General features: G+C 38.1%; 1 protein-coding gene across 4 annotated transcripts in view; it reads right to left on the bottom strand.

Annotated features, from left to right (window-relative positions):
• The window catches only part of DNAH12 (dynein axonemal heavy chain 12), a 214,949-nt gene that overhangs the window by 74,589 nt on the left and 120,930 nt on the right, over positions 1–19,430 (bottom strand). For all 4 annotated transcript variants that reach the window (XM_058726464.1, XM_058726466.1, XM_058726467.1 and 1 more), the window contains 6 exons: positions 13,401–13,595; positions 6,679–6,812; positions 4,493–4,655; positions 3,674–3,754; positions 2,899–3,079; positions 1,520–1,647 (listed from right to left, as the gene is read on the bottom strand). In XM_058726464.1, the coding sequence (XP_058582447.1) occupies positions 1,520–1,647; positions 2,899–3,079; positions 3,674–3,754; positions 4,493–4,655; positions 6,679–6,812; positions 13,401–13,595 (882 nt within the window). The remainder of the gene's footprint in view (positions 1–1,519; positions 1,648–2,898; positions 3,080–3,673; positions 3,755–4,492; positions 4,656–6,678; positions 6,813–13,400; positions 13,596–19,430) is intronic.

The following is a 19,430-nucleotide window of genomic DNA, read 5'->3' as shown; positions in this document are numbered from 1 at the left end:
AAAAGCAAACCATCTATAAAGCAGAAAGTGGGCCTTGCACCAGACACTGAATCTACTGGAGCCTTGGTCTCAGAATTCCCAGCCTCCAGAACTATGAGAAGTAAATATAAGCCACCCCAGTGTATGGTAATTTGTAATAGCAGCCCAAATGGACTAAGACAGGTAGCAAACATTTTTCTTATAGATGACTGCCTCACCCACCTAGGCTCCCCAAGTGAGATAAAGAAGAGTAAGAAGGAAAAGATTACACATTACTCCGCCAGTTCTAGGATAAAGCACATAGTGCTTGTGCTGGCAAAGATGTTAAGTAAGTAGCTCACCATCCTTTTTCCTAATTCCAGAATCCTGATAGGTAGGGTTGTTAAGTGTGTATATAAATGAGAATAACTTGGTAAAGTAAGAAGCTATTTATTTTCTATTATGCATGTACACACACATCCCAATTCCCCAATTCAGGAATTGAAACCTAGGTACTATAAATAAGCCTGAAAAGAAAATAAGTCCATAGATTTAGTTTAGGATAGATGTTATGCCTTCCTTTTTAAGGGCTATAACCTTGACTAATAATCATAATAACAACAGCTAACATATGGGGTGCCTGGGTGGCTCAGTTGGTTAAGTGTCTGACTTCGGCTCAGGTCAAGATCTCACAGTAAGTGAGTTCAAGCCCCATGTCGGGCTCTGTGCTGACCGCTCAGAGCCTGGAGCCTGCTTCAGATTCTGTATCTTCCTCTCTCTCCGCCCCTCCCCCACTCATACTCTCTCAAAAATAAAAACATTAAAAAAAACCCAGCTAACATCTATTGCAAACTTATTGTTTATAAGGCTTTATACATAAGAACTTTATATTATCTATATGTATAGTCTATATGTATCTACCTGTATGTATAATCTATATGTATCTACCTGTATGTATAATCTGTATGTATCTATCCATATGTGTAATTGAATCCTCACATTAACTTTGTGCAGCAGGTACTATAATAATCCTCCAGCAGGTACTATAATAATTATGTACTATAATAATTCCACAAAGGTTAATTAAGTATCTTGCCCAAGGTCACATGGCTGGCAGGACAGGATTTCTGAATACAGACATTCTGGTTGTAGAACACATGCTTTGAACAACTTCACTATATTGCTTAACTCAGCAGAATTTTTTGAATGCTCTGAAATAACACCTATGTGGTTATAGAGAAAGTTCCTGAGAATCTTAGCTGGAAACATCTCACAAATCTCAGCGTTTATTTAATCCCACCCTGTGATAGCAGGTAACACTGCACAGACAGAAAAAGAAACAGAAGCAATTGGAAGCACATTTTTCTGAGGCTGTACTGCCTTCGCTTTACCCTGGAATACATGCAGATAGTGTTTTCCATACTTTCTTCTGAATCTGTCCAATCTGGAAAACGAGGTTTCTTTCCTGAACTGGATACTGTTGACATTTAATTTGATAATAGTTACTGCAAGGTGTTATGTATAATCATGAATATGATTTAGATTTGTGTCTAGTTATTACCTTGCCTCCAGTTCCTGAAGGATCTGAAATTTTTTCTGGTTTTATATCTTTCATGACACAGATAGCAGCCATAACTAATTTAACACCAGACGGAGGATTCTTCATTGATTTCACAATTGTAATGTCAGCTGGCTAAATTGAAAGAGAACAGAGTACCCTCAGAGTACTTTATTTTTAAGTAACGAGAATTTAAAAAAATAATGTTGGAGAATAACATCAATTATGTTGGAAATTAATTGATTTACCGTAATTTCCAACAATTATGTTAGAACATAGCATTTTCATTTGAAATTATAACTGGTTTTGGCTTTGCATAATTATAAAATAATTAATAAAAGAGAATTTAAATTCAACACAGATTAAGACCAATGGTTCTCAAACGTTTGGGAGTTCATAGATCCTCATGAGAATATTGACACCTATGAAGCCTCCAGAAATATTTTTGCACGTATACAAAAAATTTGCATACAATCATATAACAAGCCCATACACTGAGCCCAGGTTAAGAACACTAAGTTAGATAAAGACTTAATTCTATATTTGCTTATATATTAGTTTTACCAAAAAACTGAAGTAGAGGTAGACCCTAATTTAAACTTGTTTTCTAAAAAGACATATATTGTTATGACAGACACAATAGATCCACATACATATCATCCATTCCAATATCCTTCTGACATTCTTTGCAATTGCTGGAAAGCTAACAACTATATATATCTTAGTTCCTCATAAACTGGAGCTGTGGGTGGTCATTGGGTTCTGCCATAGATCACCTGAATGATACCAGAGTTCTGACTAAATAAACAGGGCGATGGGCAGGGTGTGAGGCACCTCGTTTGCTGATAGAGATTACAGTAGAGGCTCTGGAGTGTGGCTCTGCAGGCTTCTGACTCAGAAGGATCGTTCCTCTGGTAGGCCATTTCAGTTTGTCTTTGGGAGTCATTCCCGGCAGTTCAGCCTTGGATCTCTTTCTTCAGCTCTTCCAATACTTGTGTAATCCATTTACAGAATTCTCTAAGGAATCCTTTAAGGAATCCCTGTCTGCTTGTATTAAATAGAGACAGTTCTCTACCCTGCAACTGCAACCTAACTCATATAGCCTGATACCAGGAACAGTACAAGGCCACAGACTCTCAGTAAAAAGGGAACCTAACATCAATGATATTAATCGGCGAGGTTTGAAGGCATCATGAATCCTCTGAGTTTCAGAGGATGGAGTGCTAAGAGAGTCCTTGGCACACAGTGATAAACAGTTACTTAAATTAATGCTCGTGGTCATCTAGAGTGAAGTGCCACCCACCGGAACAGAGCCACACCTAATGAAACAGGGACCTGTGACCTAGTTTGTCGATGAAACGCAAGGTAGTGAATTCAAATACTTGCCTTGAGTGTATCCAGGGCAGACAGGGCTGCTTCCAAGGCTGGAATTGCCTCAGCCAGGTCACTCTCACACTCGTTTTTCAGAGCTTGGGCTTCCTCAGCCTTGCCACTGGCTATCTCTTCATCTAATTTCACAAACTTTCTTTTTGCTTCCACTTGTGCAGACTCTATCTCGATAATCTAAAGAAAGAAAAAAACAAAGACAATTCCTCCAACATCCTATTGCTTTCTCCTTCCTAAAGGCAAAAGAATGTTTGGAGATTAGGGAATTCAACATATCATGTTGAAGGGCAGGAGGTCCCAGGATAGAATGAGGAGAAATGCGAATACATGGGACCTAATGGGATAATGGGCTTCCCGCTTCCTTTCAAAATCAACAGAACTCATGTGGGACTCCAGAAGATAGCCAGGCAGTAGAAAAGGGTAAGGCCTCTAAGATCTAGTGGTGTAGTGTCAAAAATTAAGGCATATTTTCAAGGCTAATTTTACACATTTCAATTGTCGTCTGACATCAATTTTTAAAAACTCACGATAGGGACACCTGGGTGGCTTCATCGGTTAAGTGTCTGACTTCAGCTCAGGTCATGATCTCACGGTTAGTGGGTTCGAGTCCTGCATTGCGCTCTGTGCTGACAGCTCAGAGTCTGGAGCCTGCTTCAGATTCTGAGTCTCCCTCCCTCTCTGCTCCTCCCCTCCTCGTGCTCTGTCTCTCTCTCTCTCTCAAAAAATAAACATTAAAAATAAATAAAAAATTAAAAACTCAGGATACTCTACCTGCATCATATGTGCATTTTCAATTTTAGCTTCTTCCAATTTGGGCTGTAATTGAACAAGCTCCATTTTCATTTCTCCAACCTAAACAGACAATTTGTCATTAAGTTTTCATAGCTACAAGAGCTACGGAAGCTAGCCACAAAAAATTGAAACATAAAGCGTATCATACAGCATTAGGGCCAGCAAACTTTAACTTTTTCCCTCACTTATTTATATGATAAACAAAGCCATGCCAGTTTTCTTCACAAGAGACTTTATCTTCCTCACGTATATGACAGAGCTGTGAGAGAATGCGGTTGTCATGGAAGAAATGCAGATAGAAAAAAGGTGGTAGGGTGGAGTGTCCCTATTATATGATGCATGGTATACAGTGCATATGAATCACCCAAACCTGTATTGCTTGCAGTGAACTAATGCTAGTAAGTATTACTAGCACTTGACTTATTTAAAAAAATCGTATATTTAAGAAAACCTTATATTACAATAAAAAAAGGAAACTCAGACTTCCTGTATTCTCTCCAAATGCCAAAAAATTAAGAATAAAACAGGACTATTTAAGTCTGTATTTGAGTCTGGGAAACTTAGCGAATTTCTCTAAAACTGACTTTAACTCGTTTGTAAAATGAGGATCATTAGTGTCTACCTCACTGAGTGGTTATGAGGAATAACTGAAGGAATGTGTGTGAGGCACATAACACAATGCCTGGCACATAATGTATTCTTGATAAATTGTAACTCTTTGTTATTTATTATTTCTTATATTTCCCAATGAAAAATTATAATTATATATTACCATTGTGAGCAGCTCATCAAATTTACCTGAGACTCGGCAAAAGCTAATTTGTCAAGCCCATTCACATATTGCTGTTTTGCTTCCATGACAGCTTGTCGCCTCTTGGTCAAAAGCTGTCGAAATGAGGCAATAAGTTCGAGGTAAGAAGTAGCAGTAACATAGTTATGCCGTCCTAACTGCTGCAAGAACCTAAGAGAGACAGATAACATATCTTACTCCAAAGTAATGAGTTGCACAGAGTAAGAAGTGCATTCAACAAAGCATCAACAACAAACCTATAAGAATAAAGGTTAATTTCATTCAGAAGCTGCTGAGTTCTTAAACTTTATAACATTCTAAGAATTCTCCACATAAGCATGCCCTGATTTCTTATCTGCAAAATATCAAATAGCAATGATGTATTTAAAAAGCACAAATCACCAAAGATGGGTATCAAAGGTGAGCAAGAACAAGAAAGATACAGGCCTTTTTATATGTGTCATAAGCTAGGAGGAACTAGCACTGTAAGGGACTCAAGATACTGTGTAAGGTAGGGAAGTGTCGTAGGGAGAGGTGTTACAGATAGGATAGCAAGGACGAGTCCCCATTCCTTGCACAAAGTGTTGTCACTTTGGCTGAGTGGAGTATGGCCAGAAGCGTAAAACTACTACACATAATACATGGAAACAATGAAAGCAACATTGTTTCATGGCAAGTACACAGAGTAGAGCCCACTGCTTGGTGCACCCGTCCAATCCAACTATGCCACGAGGCTCTATGATTCTGGATAGGCAATATACTATGAGCGCTTGGCTTTACATACTTTTGAAATGAGGGTGTCAGAGATGAACAGAGATGAAATAGATACTTCTGAGTTATCCACAGCCCACCACCCCTCTTCCCTTTTCTGAAAACTTCCATCCAGTGCTCCATCAGCAATGTTTGTTCTCTGAAACCTGCCACTTTAACCACAGCTGATTAGACTAGGGTTGGGCACTGGACACAAATGAGGCTTATCACATTTTGGGATAAATTTAGAACAGGGAGCTGGAAACAGCCGATCTGCCTGCCTGTTGGTGGAATTGCAAGAAGTAAACTTAAGAATCAAGAGGCAATTTCCTCCACATGCATGGAGATGTAGAAAACTCAGTCTGCCAAATACATATGATCTCATTTATATATTTATATGTGGAACCTAAAGAAGAAGGAGGAGGAGGAGGAGGAGGAGGAGGAGGAGGAGGAGAACTAGAACTCATAGACATGGAGAATAAACTAGTGGTTCCAGAGGCAGAGGGTAGGGGGTGGGGGAAATGGATGAATGTGGTCAAAAGATACAAACTTCCAATTACAAGGTTAATAAGTTCTGGGGATGTAATGTGCCCTATGGTAACTATGGTTAACAATACTGTATTATGTGTTTGAAACTTGCTAAGAGAGTAGATTTTAAAAGTTCTCATCACAAGAAAAAATTGAGAAGAATGTTAACTAAACTTATGGTAGTAATAATTTCACATTATATACATATATCAAATCATTAGACTGTACCTGTTAAATTTATATAATGTTATGTCAATAATGTCAATAAAACTGGAAAAAAGTCAAATAAATGCAAAAAAAAAAGAAAAAGAAGGAAAATACAGTCTACAAAGAGAAAGAATCAGAAAAGGGAGGCAAAATAGGATGAGAAACAGAGAAAAGATATTTCTGGGTTTAGGGGACTTTCTAACTCTTGTTTCCAGTATATCTGTGATCCAGCTGTATTCTTTTTCTTAAGCTTTGTGAGATACCCTTGTATCTTTATAATAAATTCTCCCCTTTTCCTTAAACCTAGATTAAGTAGTTTTCTATTCTATTGCAAGCTGATATCTTTTTTTTTTAAATATTTTTTTTCAACTTTTTTATTCATTTTTGGGACAGAGAGAGACAGAGCATGAACGGGGGAGGGGCAGAGAGAGAGGGAGACACAGAATCGGAAACAGGCTCCAGGCTCCGAGCCATCAGCCCAGAGCCTGACGCGGGGCTCGAACTCACGGACCACGAGATCGTGACCTGGCTGAAGTCGGACGCTCAACCGACTGAGCCACCCAGGCGCCCCAACAAGCTGATATCTTAATTAAATGATCAGAAATGTTTAGAAGACATAGAAATCCTATTGAAATTTTGAGCTTTTCACAGAGAGAGACATGTTAAAATATAAGGCATTATTGTCATTTTAAAATTTATTAATATTAACCTTTCTGAAAGATCCATAATGGTAGTGTGAAAGTGTTTGCAGATTGGAACTATCTCTCGTCTTTCAACCTCAGTAAGCTCCAGCGTTTCTAAGAATTTCATAGCTACAAGTTCAAGGGCATCTTCAGGCCATGGCTAAAAATAAGAAAAAGAAAAACTTAAGACATTTAAGATGGGTAGTCCCACTCCAACTATGTAAGTGTCTTCCTGGATGAAAAGAATTTGGGGTTAAGAAAATTAAAACCTTAATTGGAAAAATAGAATTAGGTGGACTGAGGTCACAACTAAATCTATGAAAGAGTTTATAATTAAAGAGCAAATATAAAGGAAGCGTCAATGGTATTTTACATAACAAGAATACATTACACTGCTTTCCTAACTCTTCCATTTGGACATCTAGTAGACATCCTAAAGTTAGCATGACAATGGCAGAGGCTGCTAGTTGCCCACCTAATACCTATCAGCTCTTTTTCCTAAGGACTCCAATTTTATTCTAGATGGCAATAGGCCCAGCTAAAAGACCACATTGCCTAGATTCCCCTGCAATTCAGAGCAGATTAAGGCATATAAGCAGTTGTTGGGTGGGAACCTCAGGAAAGGCTCTTTAAAGGGTTAGAGCTGGTATGTATCCCTTTTTAAAAAGGTTTTTATTTAAATTCCAATTAGTTAACGTACAGTGTAACATTAGCTTCAGGCGTACAATGTAGTGATTTAACACTTCCATACAACACCCAGTGCTCATCACAAGTGCACCCCTTAATCCCCATCGCCTATTTCACCCATTCCCCCCCCCCACCTCCCCTCTAATAACCATGTTTGTTCCCTATAATTAAGAGTCTGTTTCTTGGTTTGTCTCTTTTTTTCCCCTGTGCTCATTTGTTTCTTAAATTTCATATGAATGAAATTTTATGGTATTTGTTTTTCTCTTATTTCACTTAGCATAATACTCTCCAGCTCCATCCGTGTCATTGCAAATGGCAGATGTCATCCTTTTTGATGGCTGAGTAATATTCCATTGTGTATATGTACCACAGCTTCTTTATCCAATCATCAGTCAATGGACACTTGGGCTGCTTCCATGCTTTGACTATTGTAGCATTATCTAATGCTGCTATAAACATTGGGGTGCATGCACCCCTTCAAATCAGTATTTTTGTATCCTTTGGGAAAATACCTAGTAAGTACAATTACTGGATTATAGGGTAGTTCTATTTCTAACTTTTTGAGGAACCACCATACTGTTTTCCAGAGTGGCTGCACTTGTTTGCATTCCCACCAACAGTGTAAGAGAGTTCCCCTTTATCCCCATCCTCACTAACGTCTGTTGTTTCCTGTGTTGTTAATTTTAGCCTTTCTGACAGGTGTAAAGTGTGTCGGTTTTGCCCTAACCTTCTATTATTCTATTTCTTTCCTGGGACACAGATGTGGAAGTTGGAGCTCCAGCAGCCACCTTAGACCATAAAATGAATTTGAGGGTAGAAACCACATGTTAAGGATAGTAAAGAAGAAAGAACCTTAGATTCTGATGACTTTGTCAAGCCATAAAAGCCCAGTCTTCTTACCTTCAGATTTTTTTCTATGAGAGAGAAAAACTTCATATGTTTAGTTTGGGTTTCTGTTATTAGCAGTCCATCATAATTCCTGTTATGACTTCCAGAGCTGAACTTTTCATTTTCTTCCCCCCAAATTTGCTTCTTCTCCAGACTTCCTGGTCTCAGTGAAAGGATTCCTCTGCTTTTCCTGGAACATGCCACCTGTGTTCCTGCATCTGGGCCTTGGGTTTTGCTATTCCCTCTGACTAGAACCCTCCTCACCTAGACCTTGATGTGGTTCTCCGTCACATCTCTGCAGAAAGGCCAACTTATTAGGAAGGTCTTCCCAGAGCACTCATTGTAAAACACCACTCCTTTCCTCATTTCTCTCTTCCTGGTCCTGAGTTTTCTTCTTAGCACTTAAAAGTACACAACATAAATTTTTTTGTCCATTTGTTCACTGTCTGTTTCCCCTGACCACTAAAATGTAAAATCCATGAAAGGACTTTTTCTCCCTGCCATTATCTTCAGTACCTAAGACAGCACCTGGCAATAATGATTCCGAATATTATTCGATGAAATAATTTATGCTAAATGAGCAATTAATTTTTACTTGCTCATTAGAGTATTTTCCAAATTTCATTTAGATTCAACAAGATGCTTGTAATTATTTTCCTTTGTGTCAGACAATATTCATTTTAAGGTCAATTTTTCTCAGTGTCTGGCCCTCCGTTCTAGTGAAATTCAAACTTTTTTGACCTAGTACACCATTTGTAAAAAAAGTTTTAAACACACACTGCCAGTATATGCAAGTTTACTAACAGATTGTATTCATGTTATACTAACAAATTTTTCAAAGAGGCTTCTAAAGATTATAGAGATCAGTGAATTTTTGTAAAATGCCAGAGTAAGTGAATGTCATAGGAGTCATACATCACTGAAAACATTACAAAGGTTTATCTTTGTGTTCTCGGTGCTTTTTTTTTAAATTATCCTGCTAATCATGAAAGTTTAATAACTATCTGTACTAGTTAGAATATTTATGGCCACAGTGACAGAAACCAGTCTTACTGTGTCTTCAAAGGGAATGTATCATTGTATATAATAAGAAGTCTAGAAGTAGAGTACTTCCAGAGCTGCTTAATTTAGAAGCTCAGTCATATCAAGGATCCAGTTCTTTCCAGCCTTTTGCTCTACCATTGTCCATGCACTTTGTTTTATGCTTGGGCTTGCCCCATCTTGGTGGCAAGAGGACTGTTGCAGCTATGGACATTACATCCTCAAACAACAAGTTTGAGAGACAGAAAAGGCCCTTTTCCTACCATGTAACACTTCTTATAGTGAAGAGTTATACTTTTCTTACACTAATCCCCAAAGCTTCCCAACAGACTTGAATTCAGGATCCATTGGCAAGGAGTAGGTCATGAATAGGCTCATGTATAAACCAATCAACAGTAGGAGGCATGAGAGCACCAAAAATGACTTGGACGAGCCAGAAATCAATCCCTGTGATACATGACTACATGGAGGGTGATTTTCCAGACAAAATCAGAATTCTATAGACAAGGATAGAGTGGGTAGAAAATGGCTACTGACAGGAAAACATCATGAGCTAATATTGCAAGGTATGATACGCCCTGGGGATAAGATTTGTTGTTTAAACAGTCAGTATAAATCCATATTTTAGACAGCCTTTTTAAATTTGTTCTAACCAATATCTTGTCAGATTTTGTTAAGTAGTCACTGCTTTTGCCTCAAGATGTGGCTGACACAGAGCTCAAGCTAGCTCACGCTGGTTTATGCCATTTTCTTAAATCCATTTAGATCTTCATTATATTACATCTTCAATTTTCAGTTTATCACAGGGATCCCTCAGGGCACCTTACATACTATCTATGACATGGTCATCTGACATACAAACTGAGTAGGAGTAGACTGTTAATCCATATAAAATATTTCATACAAAAATGAATGAATATTCCAGTAATTCCTTCCCTTATCATCTGAATTTCTTTGGTACCCCTGGTAAGTACATACGCTACTTTGAGACTAAAGATCTAGCCAGGGCTCCTTGGTGCCTCAGTTGGTTAAGCGTCTGCCTCTTGATTTTGGCTCAGGTCATGATCTCATGCTTTGTGAGTTCGAACCTCTGGGATTCTCTCTCCCCCTCTCTCTCTGTTCCTTCCCCCACTTGTGTGCTTTCTCTCAAAATAAATACAAAAAAAAAAAAAAGAAAAAAGATCTAGCCAAAAATTCAATGCTGTCCTGAGCTATGGGACACATAGTGGTTTATACTCACTTCCTGAACTTCACAGACCCCGGCCCCAGACAATGCCATTAGCATCATTGTGACACAGATCCTCTATCCCCCACTGTTTCACTGCAAAACCTTTATTCCTCTGTTACCCACATAAATTCCCTTATCTATTTGCAACTCCCAGCTCCCTCTTTTAAAAAAATTTTCTCAACAGCTATGAATCGCTTATAATAGAATACAAAGTCTATGGTTATGACAAAGATATTCAGAAGTAGCCAACTATCCTTATAAGATTTCACGAAAGAAAAATTTATGGTTGGACAGAGTTGGGTTGGTTTTTGGCTGCTTAATAGATATAATATTAAGATACAGTTTACATAAATCAAAATTGTTTCACACAACTTTTATTATTGTGTAAACACTAAAATATCCACTAGCTGAACATATGTACAGTCCTCAAAAGGGAAAAACTAGTTGGGGCGCCTGGGTGGTTCAGTCGGTTAAGCACCCAGCTTTGGCTCAGGTCATGAATGATCTCCTGGACTGGGGTTCAAGCCCCGCATTGGGCTCTGTGCTGACAGCTCAGAGCCTGGAGCCTGCTTTGGATTCTGTGTCTTTCTCTCATTCTGCCCTTCCCCCACTTGTGCTCTGTCTCTCAGAACTGAATAAACATTAAAAAATATTTTAAAAAACAAGGCAGAACTAGTTTTGCAACTGATAAATAGGTAAAAGAGAATAAAACAAATTAGCACCAGAAATTTATTTTTAATTATTTTAATGTTTATTTTTGAGAGAGAGACAGACGGAGACAGAGCACATGTGGGGGAGGGGCAGAGAGAGGGAGACACAATCTGAGTCAGGCTCTGGGCTCTGAGCTGTCAGCACAGAGCCCAACACAGGGCTGGAACCCACAGACCCTGAGATCATGACCTGAGCCGAAGTTGGACACTCAACCGACTGAACCACCCACATGCCCAAAGAAACTTTTTAAAATTTTTTTAATGTTTTATTTATTTTTAAGACATAGAGCCAGAGCATGAGTGGGGAGGGGCAGAGAGAGAGGAAGACACAGAATCTGAAGCAGGCTCCAGGCTCTGAACTGTCAGCACAGAGCCAAACGCGGAGCTTGAACTCATGAACTATGAGGTCATGACCTGAGCCTAAGTTGGATGCTTAACCAACTGAGCAACTCAGGCGCCCCCAAAGAAATTTATTTTTAAAAGAAATTATCCAGGATACCTGGTGGCTCAGTTGGTTGAGTGTCCAACTTCAGCTCAGGTCATGATCTTGCAGTTGATGAGTTCAAGCCCCACGTCGGGCTCTGTGCTGACAGCTCAGAGCCTGGAGCCTGCTTCACATTCTGTGCCTCCTCCTTCTCTTTCTGTCCCTCCCCTGCTCATGCTCTGTCTCAAAAATAAATATAAACATTAAAAATTAATTAATTAATTAATTAAATAAAATAAATTATCCAGGGTCAATCTATAGTCCACATTCTTTTGGGCATAAAACAATTAAATAGAAGATACCATGAGCTACTATTATTTTTTTTAACATAATTTATTGTCAAGCTGGTTTCCATACAACACCCAGTGCATGAGCTACTATTCTCAAGAGCATAAGTACTTTATGGTCTTACACAGGCAGTGACAACCTGTCTTAAGGTTAAGTGAAGTGGCAGCCTTCATCATTTGCTGCTGGCTTGACTGAAATGGCCACTCAGTTGGTCTTCCTGTATCTTGTTTTGCCCTATTCCAAACCATCCCATATAGCCTCCAAGTATTTGGATTTTTTTCCTCTAAATATGTTAGCTAAATATATGTTAATGCCCCCATCATGTCTTTGGTGCAAAACCAAATTCCTAGGCACATTCACAAATTCCATATGACTTGGCACCAACTCAAAGCTCCAGCTTAACTCCTGCTATCCTCAGTGCCAGTAACCTGTACCAAACTATATGCATTTGCCCAAATGAGACATGCCCGCCTCACTGTTCTACCTTTGCACTTACTATACCCTTGTGATGGTTAGTTTTAAGTGTCAATTTTACTATGGGCCACCAGGTGCCCAGATATCTGGTCAAACATTACACTGGATATTTCTATGAAGTGTGCTTTAGGATGAGTTTAATATTCAAATTAATAGACTAAGTAAAGCAGACTACCCTCCCTCATGTGAATGGATCTCATCTAATCAATTGAAGGTCTGAAGATAATAAAAATACTGAACATTCCTACACCCCCCAGAATAAGGGGAACTCCTTCTGCCTGACTGCCTTCAGTTTTTTCCTGCCTTTGGATTCCAATGGAAACATTGGCTCTTCCTGGGTCTCAAGCCTGCTGGCCTTCAGACTGGAACTTACACCATTAGTTCTCTTGGGTCTCCAGCTTGCTGGCTGCAGATGTTCAAACTTGTCAGCCTCCATAATCATGTGAGCCAGTTACTCATAATAAATACATGTATAGATAGATATAGATATCAATATCAACAGATATAGATCTACCTATATATCTTTTTAGACATATATACGTGTGTATGTATGTGTGTGTGTGTGTGTGTGTGTGTGTGTGTGTGTGTGTAATACATTCTTTTGGTTACTAATACACTCCTCCTCTATGTATTTCATTTTCATAGTTTAGGGATTCACCGTCTTAATAAGTACATCTTTTCCACACCAAGGTTATAGCTCTTTTATGATTGTGATGACTCCTTTACCAACTGCCTTTTCTATCTTCCAGTCTAGAATGTGAGCTCCTTGTGGGGATCATGTAGACTTATCAGTCCCTGGCACCAAGCACTATGCCTGTCATTAGAGCAAGCAATCAAGAAACAAACATGTGCTGAATGTGTATCAATAGAGCTTGAGTAAGATTTCAGAAAAATTCTAAAAGATTTAGTTGCCCATTCCCCCCACCCCTCTGCCCCCAAATTACAAACCTGAAACCAGTCAATGGTACAGCAATTGATGAGGGATGGGAACTGTCTCAAGCGATTCCGAAAAGCATCTCCAATGGGGCTAAAGGCCACTACAACATGAAGATTATCTTTGCAGCGATTCACAAAGAATGCAAACAGGGCCAAGGGACTGAGTTCATAGTGTTTACTGCCAGCCTGAGCTACAGGACGAACACCCTAGGGAAATAAAAACCTTGTAAACAAAACCAGAAAATCTGATAATGAGATTAATAACTACCGGAATGTTAAGAATTTTTATTATTCCCCTTGTAAATATCTTTAAATTTTTTATATCAATAAAGTGACTTTGATATAGTTTGTACTTCTTCCAACTCCATAATTCTATAATTTGAAAATAAATATCTGTCAAGAATTTAACTTATAAAGGTACTCACAAAAAGTTCACCATGATATATGTATAGGACTATAATTCAACATTGCTTCTAAGAGGAAAAACCTAAACAACTGAAGTGTCCAGTTAAAAACATTATAAAGCATTCATAGGTTGTAAATTTTATACAACTGTTAAATGAAGTGCATTGATGAATGTGCTATGGCAAGATCAGCAAGATAAAATAAGTGAAAAGAAAATAAGTTATGCAACAGTGTGTAATGTGATCTTTGTTAAAAGAATACATAGGTGCATGTGTGAGTACATACACACCTGTTTATGAAAGTAATCACAGAAACTATTAACAATAGTTACTTTTGGTGAGATGGACTTAAGGGGGAGTATGAGAAGAAAACTTTCACTTTTTGTTTGGGACTTTTTTTTGGTTTGTATCATTCTTTTTTTTCATTCTGGACATTTTTATGCTATTTGAACTCTAACTTTATTCTTACAACATTGTTATATTTAAAAAATGTTAACAGGGTTGTCTGATAATGAGATTATGGGGGACTTTTAACTTTCTTTATCTTTTTACGACGTTGGGCATCATGGTTCCAAAACCAAACTTCTTGAATTCAGGTCACAGCCTGCAGTTTATTACCTATGTGCCCTTCGGGCAGGTTATTTAACCTCTCTGTAACCTAATTTCCTCATCTGTAAAATGGGCAAAAGAGTACCTATATCAGAGGGTTGTTGAAGGATCAATTGAGTTATTACACATGAACACATGCAATAGTTCTTGCTGCATAGTTAAGTGACTGTTAGCTTTTACTTCATATCCTGCCTTTCTCCTTGTTCAGAGCACAAAAAAATTTCATAGTCAATAAATTATCTTATAAATAGATTAAAAAAATGTTTTGATAGCAGATATAAGGAATGGTCACAATGATCATATAAGTTCTGTTGCTACTGCAAGGAATTGATTTCTCAAAGAATTCTCTATTGTAGATATGTTCTGCTTTATGGGATATCTATCTTCATGGAAAATTATAAATTGACTCTGCATATACATTATGAGAGTAATTCTCAAATTATGATTATTATGATCAGTGTTAGTCTACGAAATTATGTTCAGGTGGTCTACCTGCATTAAGTCTGAGTTCATACTCGAGATGAAAATAGAGAAAGGTAATATATGGTTGTAACTGCAGAACAAAAGTTTGCGAAAAGAGCTAGGATGGTAATTTAAGTATGGGGGTTATTTACATAGAAATAATGGTTAATGCTTCTAGGTAGGTAAGCTGTCTGTAGGAGAAGAGTCCCCCCCCCACCCCCCCGCCCCACACACATATATTTTGTGAACAGGACTGATTCAGGGGTGTAAGAAAATGAGCAGCTACTGAAAAAATTAGATAAATGGAGTAAAATTTCACAACAGTCAAGGGAAAGTAGAATTGAAACTTATGTTCACACAAAAACCTGCACACAAAGGTTTATAGCAGCTTCATTCGTAATTGCCCAAACTTGGAAGCAACCAAGATGTCCTCCAATAGGTAAACGGATAAATAAACTGTGATACTTTCAATCAATGGAATACCATTCAGTGATAAAAAAATAAATGAGCTATCAAGCCATAAAAAGATATGGAAGAACCTTAAATGCAGACTGTTAACTGAAAGAAGCCAATCTAAAAAAGCTACATACTGTATGATTCCAACTACATAACATTCTGGAAAAGCTAAAATTATGGAGACCATAAAAAAGAGCAGAGGTTGGTGGGGGTTCAGGGGAGGAAGAGAGACATAAATAGGTGGAACTCATTGCATTTTTATGTCAGGGAACCTATTCTGTATGACACTTAATGGTGAATACACATCAATATTCATTTGTGAAAACCCATAGAATGTACAACACAAAGTGTGAACCTCAGTGTAAGCTAAAGAATAGATCTCACGGTTTGTGAGATCAAGCCCTGTGTCAGGCTCTATCAGAACATGGAGACTGCTTGGGAGTCTCTCTCTCTCCCTCTCTCTCTGCCCAACCCCTACGTGTGCTCTCTCTAAGTATATAAAAATAAAAACTTAAGAGAATAATGAATTACATCAAATATGAATGAGAATTGTAAAAAGGAAATGAGAAAATATCACTAAATGTGGCAAATAAGAAGTCCCTGTTTTGGGGCACCTGGGTGACAGAGTCCATTAAGAGTCTGAATCTTGATCTCGGCTCAGGTCATAATCTCACTGTTCATGCGTTCTAACCCCACACTGGGCTCTGTGCTGATGGCACGGAGCCTATTTGGGATCCTGTCTCTCCTTCTCTCTGCCCCTCCCCTGCTTGTGCTTGCTCTCTCTCTCAAAATAAACAAACTTAAAAAAAATTTTTTTTTAAGAAGTCACTGTTTTATTCAGAAAGACACTGAAATAATTTAATTCTGCAAGGAAGGCAAGTAGAAGAGTGGAAAAAATAGTCTGGAAAGGAGGTCTGAGGCTGGAACTCTATTGCTAAAGTCAGAGACATGTGCTGAGTACTATAAAAGGTATTCTCTAAGCAGGGTCAAGTCCAAGCCATACAGGCCAGTTATCAGAAGTGAGGTTTAAACTAAAATCTTTGTCAGAGGGATAAAGTAAGCAGAGCCTAAGACATAGTCTTCAAAGGGGGATGTACAGGATAGTACAGAGTATAGAAAGAAATTATAGAATTTCTTTCATATTACCTTTTCAACTTTATTTTTCTAATAAGTTTATTTATTTTGAGAGTGTGTGTGTGTGTGTGTTCATGTGCATGCACACATGCACTCAAGTGAGTGGGAGAGGGGCAGAGAGAGAGGGAGAGAGAGAGTCCCAAGCAGGCTCCACACTGTCAGTGCAGACCCCAACATGGGGCTCAAACTCATGAACCATGAGGTTATGAACTGAGCCAAAACCAAGAGTCAGACACTTAACTGACTAAACCACCCAGGTGCCCCTTACCTTTTCTATTTTAAAAGGTCAGCATAAAGCAAAGAGAAACAGGGATGTATTTCAGTACTCTTGAATTCTAACTATGGCTACTTCTTTGTGGATGATTTGATATGATGTTCCTAGACTTGGAATGTGAAGGAAAGAAGTTGGATCATACCACAAAAAAATACTGAAGCAGCAATTCTTATTAAAATAACACCAGCATTCTTCACAGAGCTAGAACAAACAATCCTAAAATTTGTATGGAACCTGAAAAGACCCCAAATACCCAAAGCAATCCTGAAAAAGAAAACCAAAGCAGGAGGCATCACAATTCTGGACTTCAAGCTGTATTACAAAGCTGTAATCATCAAGACAGTATGGTTTTGCCACAAGAACAGACACTCATCAATGGAACAGAATAGAGAACCCAGAAATGGACCCACAAAAGTATGGGCAACTAATCTTTGACAACGCAGGAAAGAATATCCAATGGAAAAAAGATAGCCTCTCCAATAAATGGTGCTGGGAAAACTGGACAGCGACATGCAGAAGAATGAACCTGGACCACTTTCTTACACCATACACATAAATAAACTCAAAATGGATGAAAGACCTAAATGTAAGACAGGAAGCATCAAAATCTTAGAGGAGAAAACAGGCAGCAACCTCTTTGACCTTGGTCACAGGAACTTTTTACTCAACATGTCTCTGGAGGCAAGGGAAACAAAAGCAAAAATGAACTATTGGGACCTCATCAAGATAAAAAGCTTCTGCACAGTGAAGGAAATAATTATCAAAACTAAAAGGCAACCGACAGAATGGAAGAAGATATTTGCAAATAGCAATATCAGATAAAGGGTTAATATCCAAAATCTATAAAGAACTTCTCAAACTTACCACCCCAAAAGCAAATAATCCAGTGAAGAAATGGGCAAAAGACATGAATAGACACTTTTCCAAAGAAGACATCCAGATGGCTAATAGACACAAGAAAAGATGCTCAAGATCACTCATCATCAGGGAAATACAAATCAAAACCACAATGAGATACCACCTCACACCTGTCATAATAGCTAAAATTAACAAACTCAGGCAACAACAGATGTTGGTAAGGATGCGGAGAAAGAGGAACCCTTTTGCACTGCTGGTCAGGGAATGCAAACTGGTGCAGCCACTCTGGAAAACAATATGGAGGTTCCTCAAAAAATTAAAAATAGAACTACTGTATGACCCAGAAATTGCACTACTAGGTACTTATCCAAGGGATACAGATATGCTGTTTCAAAGGGGCACATGCACCCCAATGTTTATAGCAGCACTATCAACAATAGCTCAAGTATGGAAAGAGCCCAAAAGTCCATCGACTTATGAATGGATAAAGAAGATGTGGTATACACACACACACACACACACACACACACACACACACACACACACTGGAATATTACTCAGCAATCAAAAAGAATGAAATCTTGCCATTTGTAACAATGTAGATGGAACTAGAGTGTATTATGCTAAGTGAAATTAGCCAGCCAGAAAAAAAGACAAATATCATATGACTTCACTCATATGTGGAATTTAAGATACAAAACAGATGAACATAAGGGAAAGGAAGCAAAAATAATATAAAAACAGAGAGGGAGACAAATCCTAAGAGACTCTTAAATACAGAGAACAAACTGAGAGTTGCTGGTGGGTGCTGGGTGGGGGAAAGGGCTAAAGGAGTAAGGGCATTAAGGAGGACACTTGTTGGGATTAGCACTGGATGTTATATGTAAGTGATGAATCACTAAAATCTATTCCTGAAATTATTATCACACTATATGTTAAATTATTTGGATTTAAATTTCAAAAAATATTAAACCAATCTTGAAAAAATAAAGGTTTCTCATTTTTGTTTATCTTTTCAAAAAAAATTAAAGGTTTATCAATTTTATTTATCTTTTCAAACAAAATACTGAAGCAATGGAAAAGTTTTGTAGCAACATGACAAGATGAAAAAATAAATAGCTAAAGTGAACAGGAAAGTTTAGCAAAGCTTAGGAATACCTACTCCCCAGGGGTGGCTATTTCTTGGATGAGAGTAAAGGGATGAATTTATCCTATGAATTAGGAAAGTCACTATTTTTTCATCAGTCTTGGCCACATCCTTGACATCACCCAGATGAAAGAGAGAACTTGGGATCTTTTCTTTACTCCTTTTCTCCTTCCCCACCCCAGGGCACAGACTGGTAAGATACCATTTACTGAGGGTTTTCTAAGTACCTAATGCTCCATAAATGCTTCATTTCATTTGACCTTCAGACCTCACAACAACCCTATGTAGGAGGAACTATCATGTATATATATTAGTTCCATCCCATACAAGAGAAATGCAGGTGCTTCAACTACTAGGGTGAATCCATTTTACTACAGATGTTATCTCTGGAAACTGAAATGAAGCATCCAGCTATGAGTGATATATTCTATGGGTAAAAGTAGTTATAGCAACAAGAAAGAAAAAGCACTAGTAGAGATCTTGTGTAGGAAAATATTAGAAATGGGGGTAGAAGGAGAGGACATCAAATGTGTTGGCATTTCACAACTATCTTTTTTTGTCTATTAAATCACAAAGCACGATTTTCACACGTCAGAATTGTTAAGACAAGTAGTTTTACTAAAACTACTTTAGTACTTTAGGACTTATCTTTACTAATATTTAAAAAATTTGTTAACCAGTGGTAAACCATAACAGCT

The sequence above is a fragment of the Neofelis nebulosa genome, chromosome 4, assembly GCF_028018385.1.
Source record: "Neofelis nebulosa isolate mNeoNeb1 chromosome 4, mNeoNeb1.pri, whole genome shotgun sequence".
Taxonomy (NCBI): Eukaryota; Metazoa; Chordata; class Mammalia; order Carnivora; family Felidae; genus Neofelis; species Neofelis nebulosa.
This window is presented reverse-complemented; position numbering and strand designations above follow the sequence as displayed.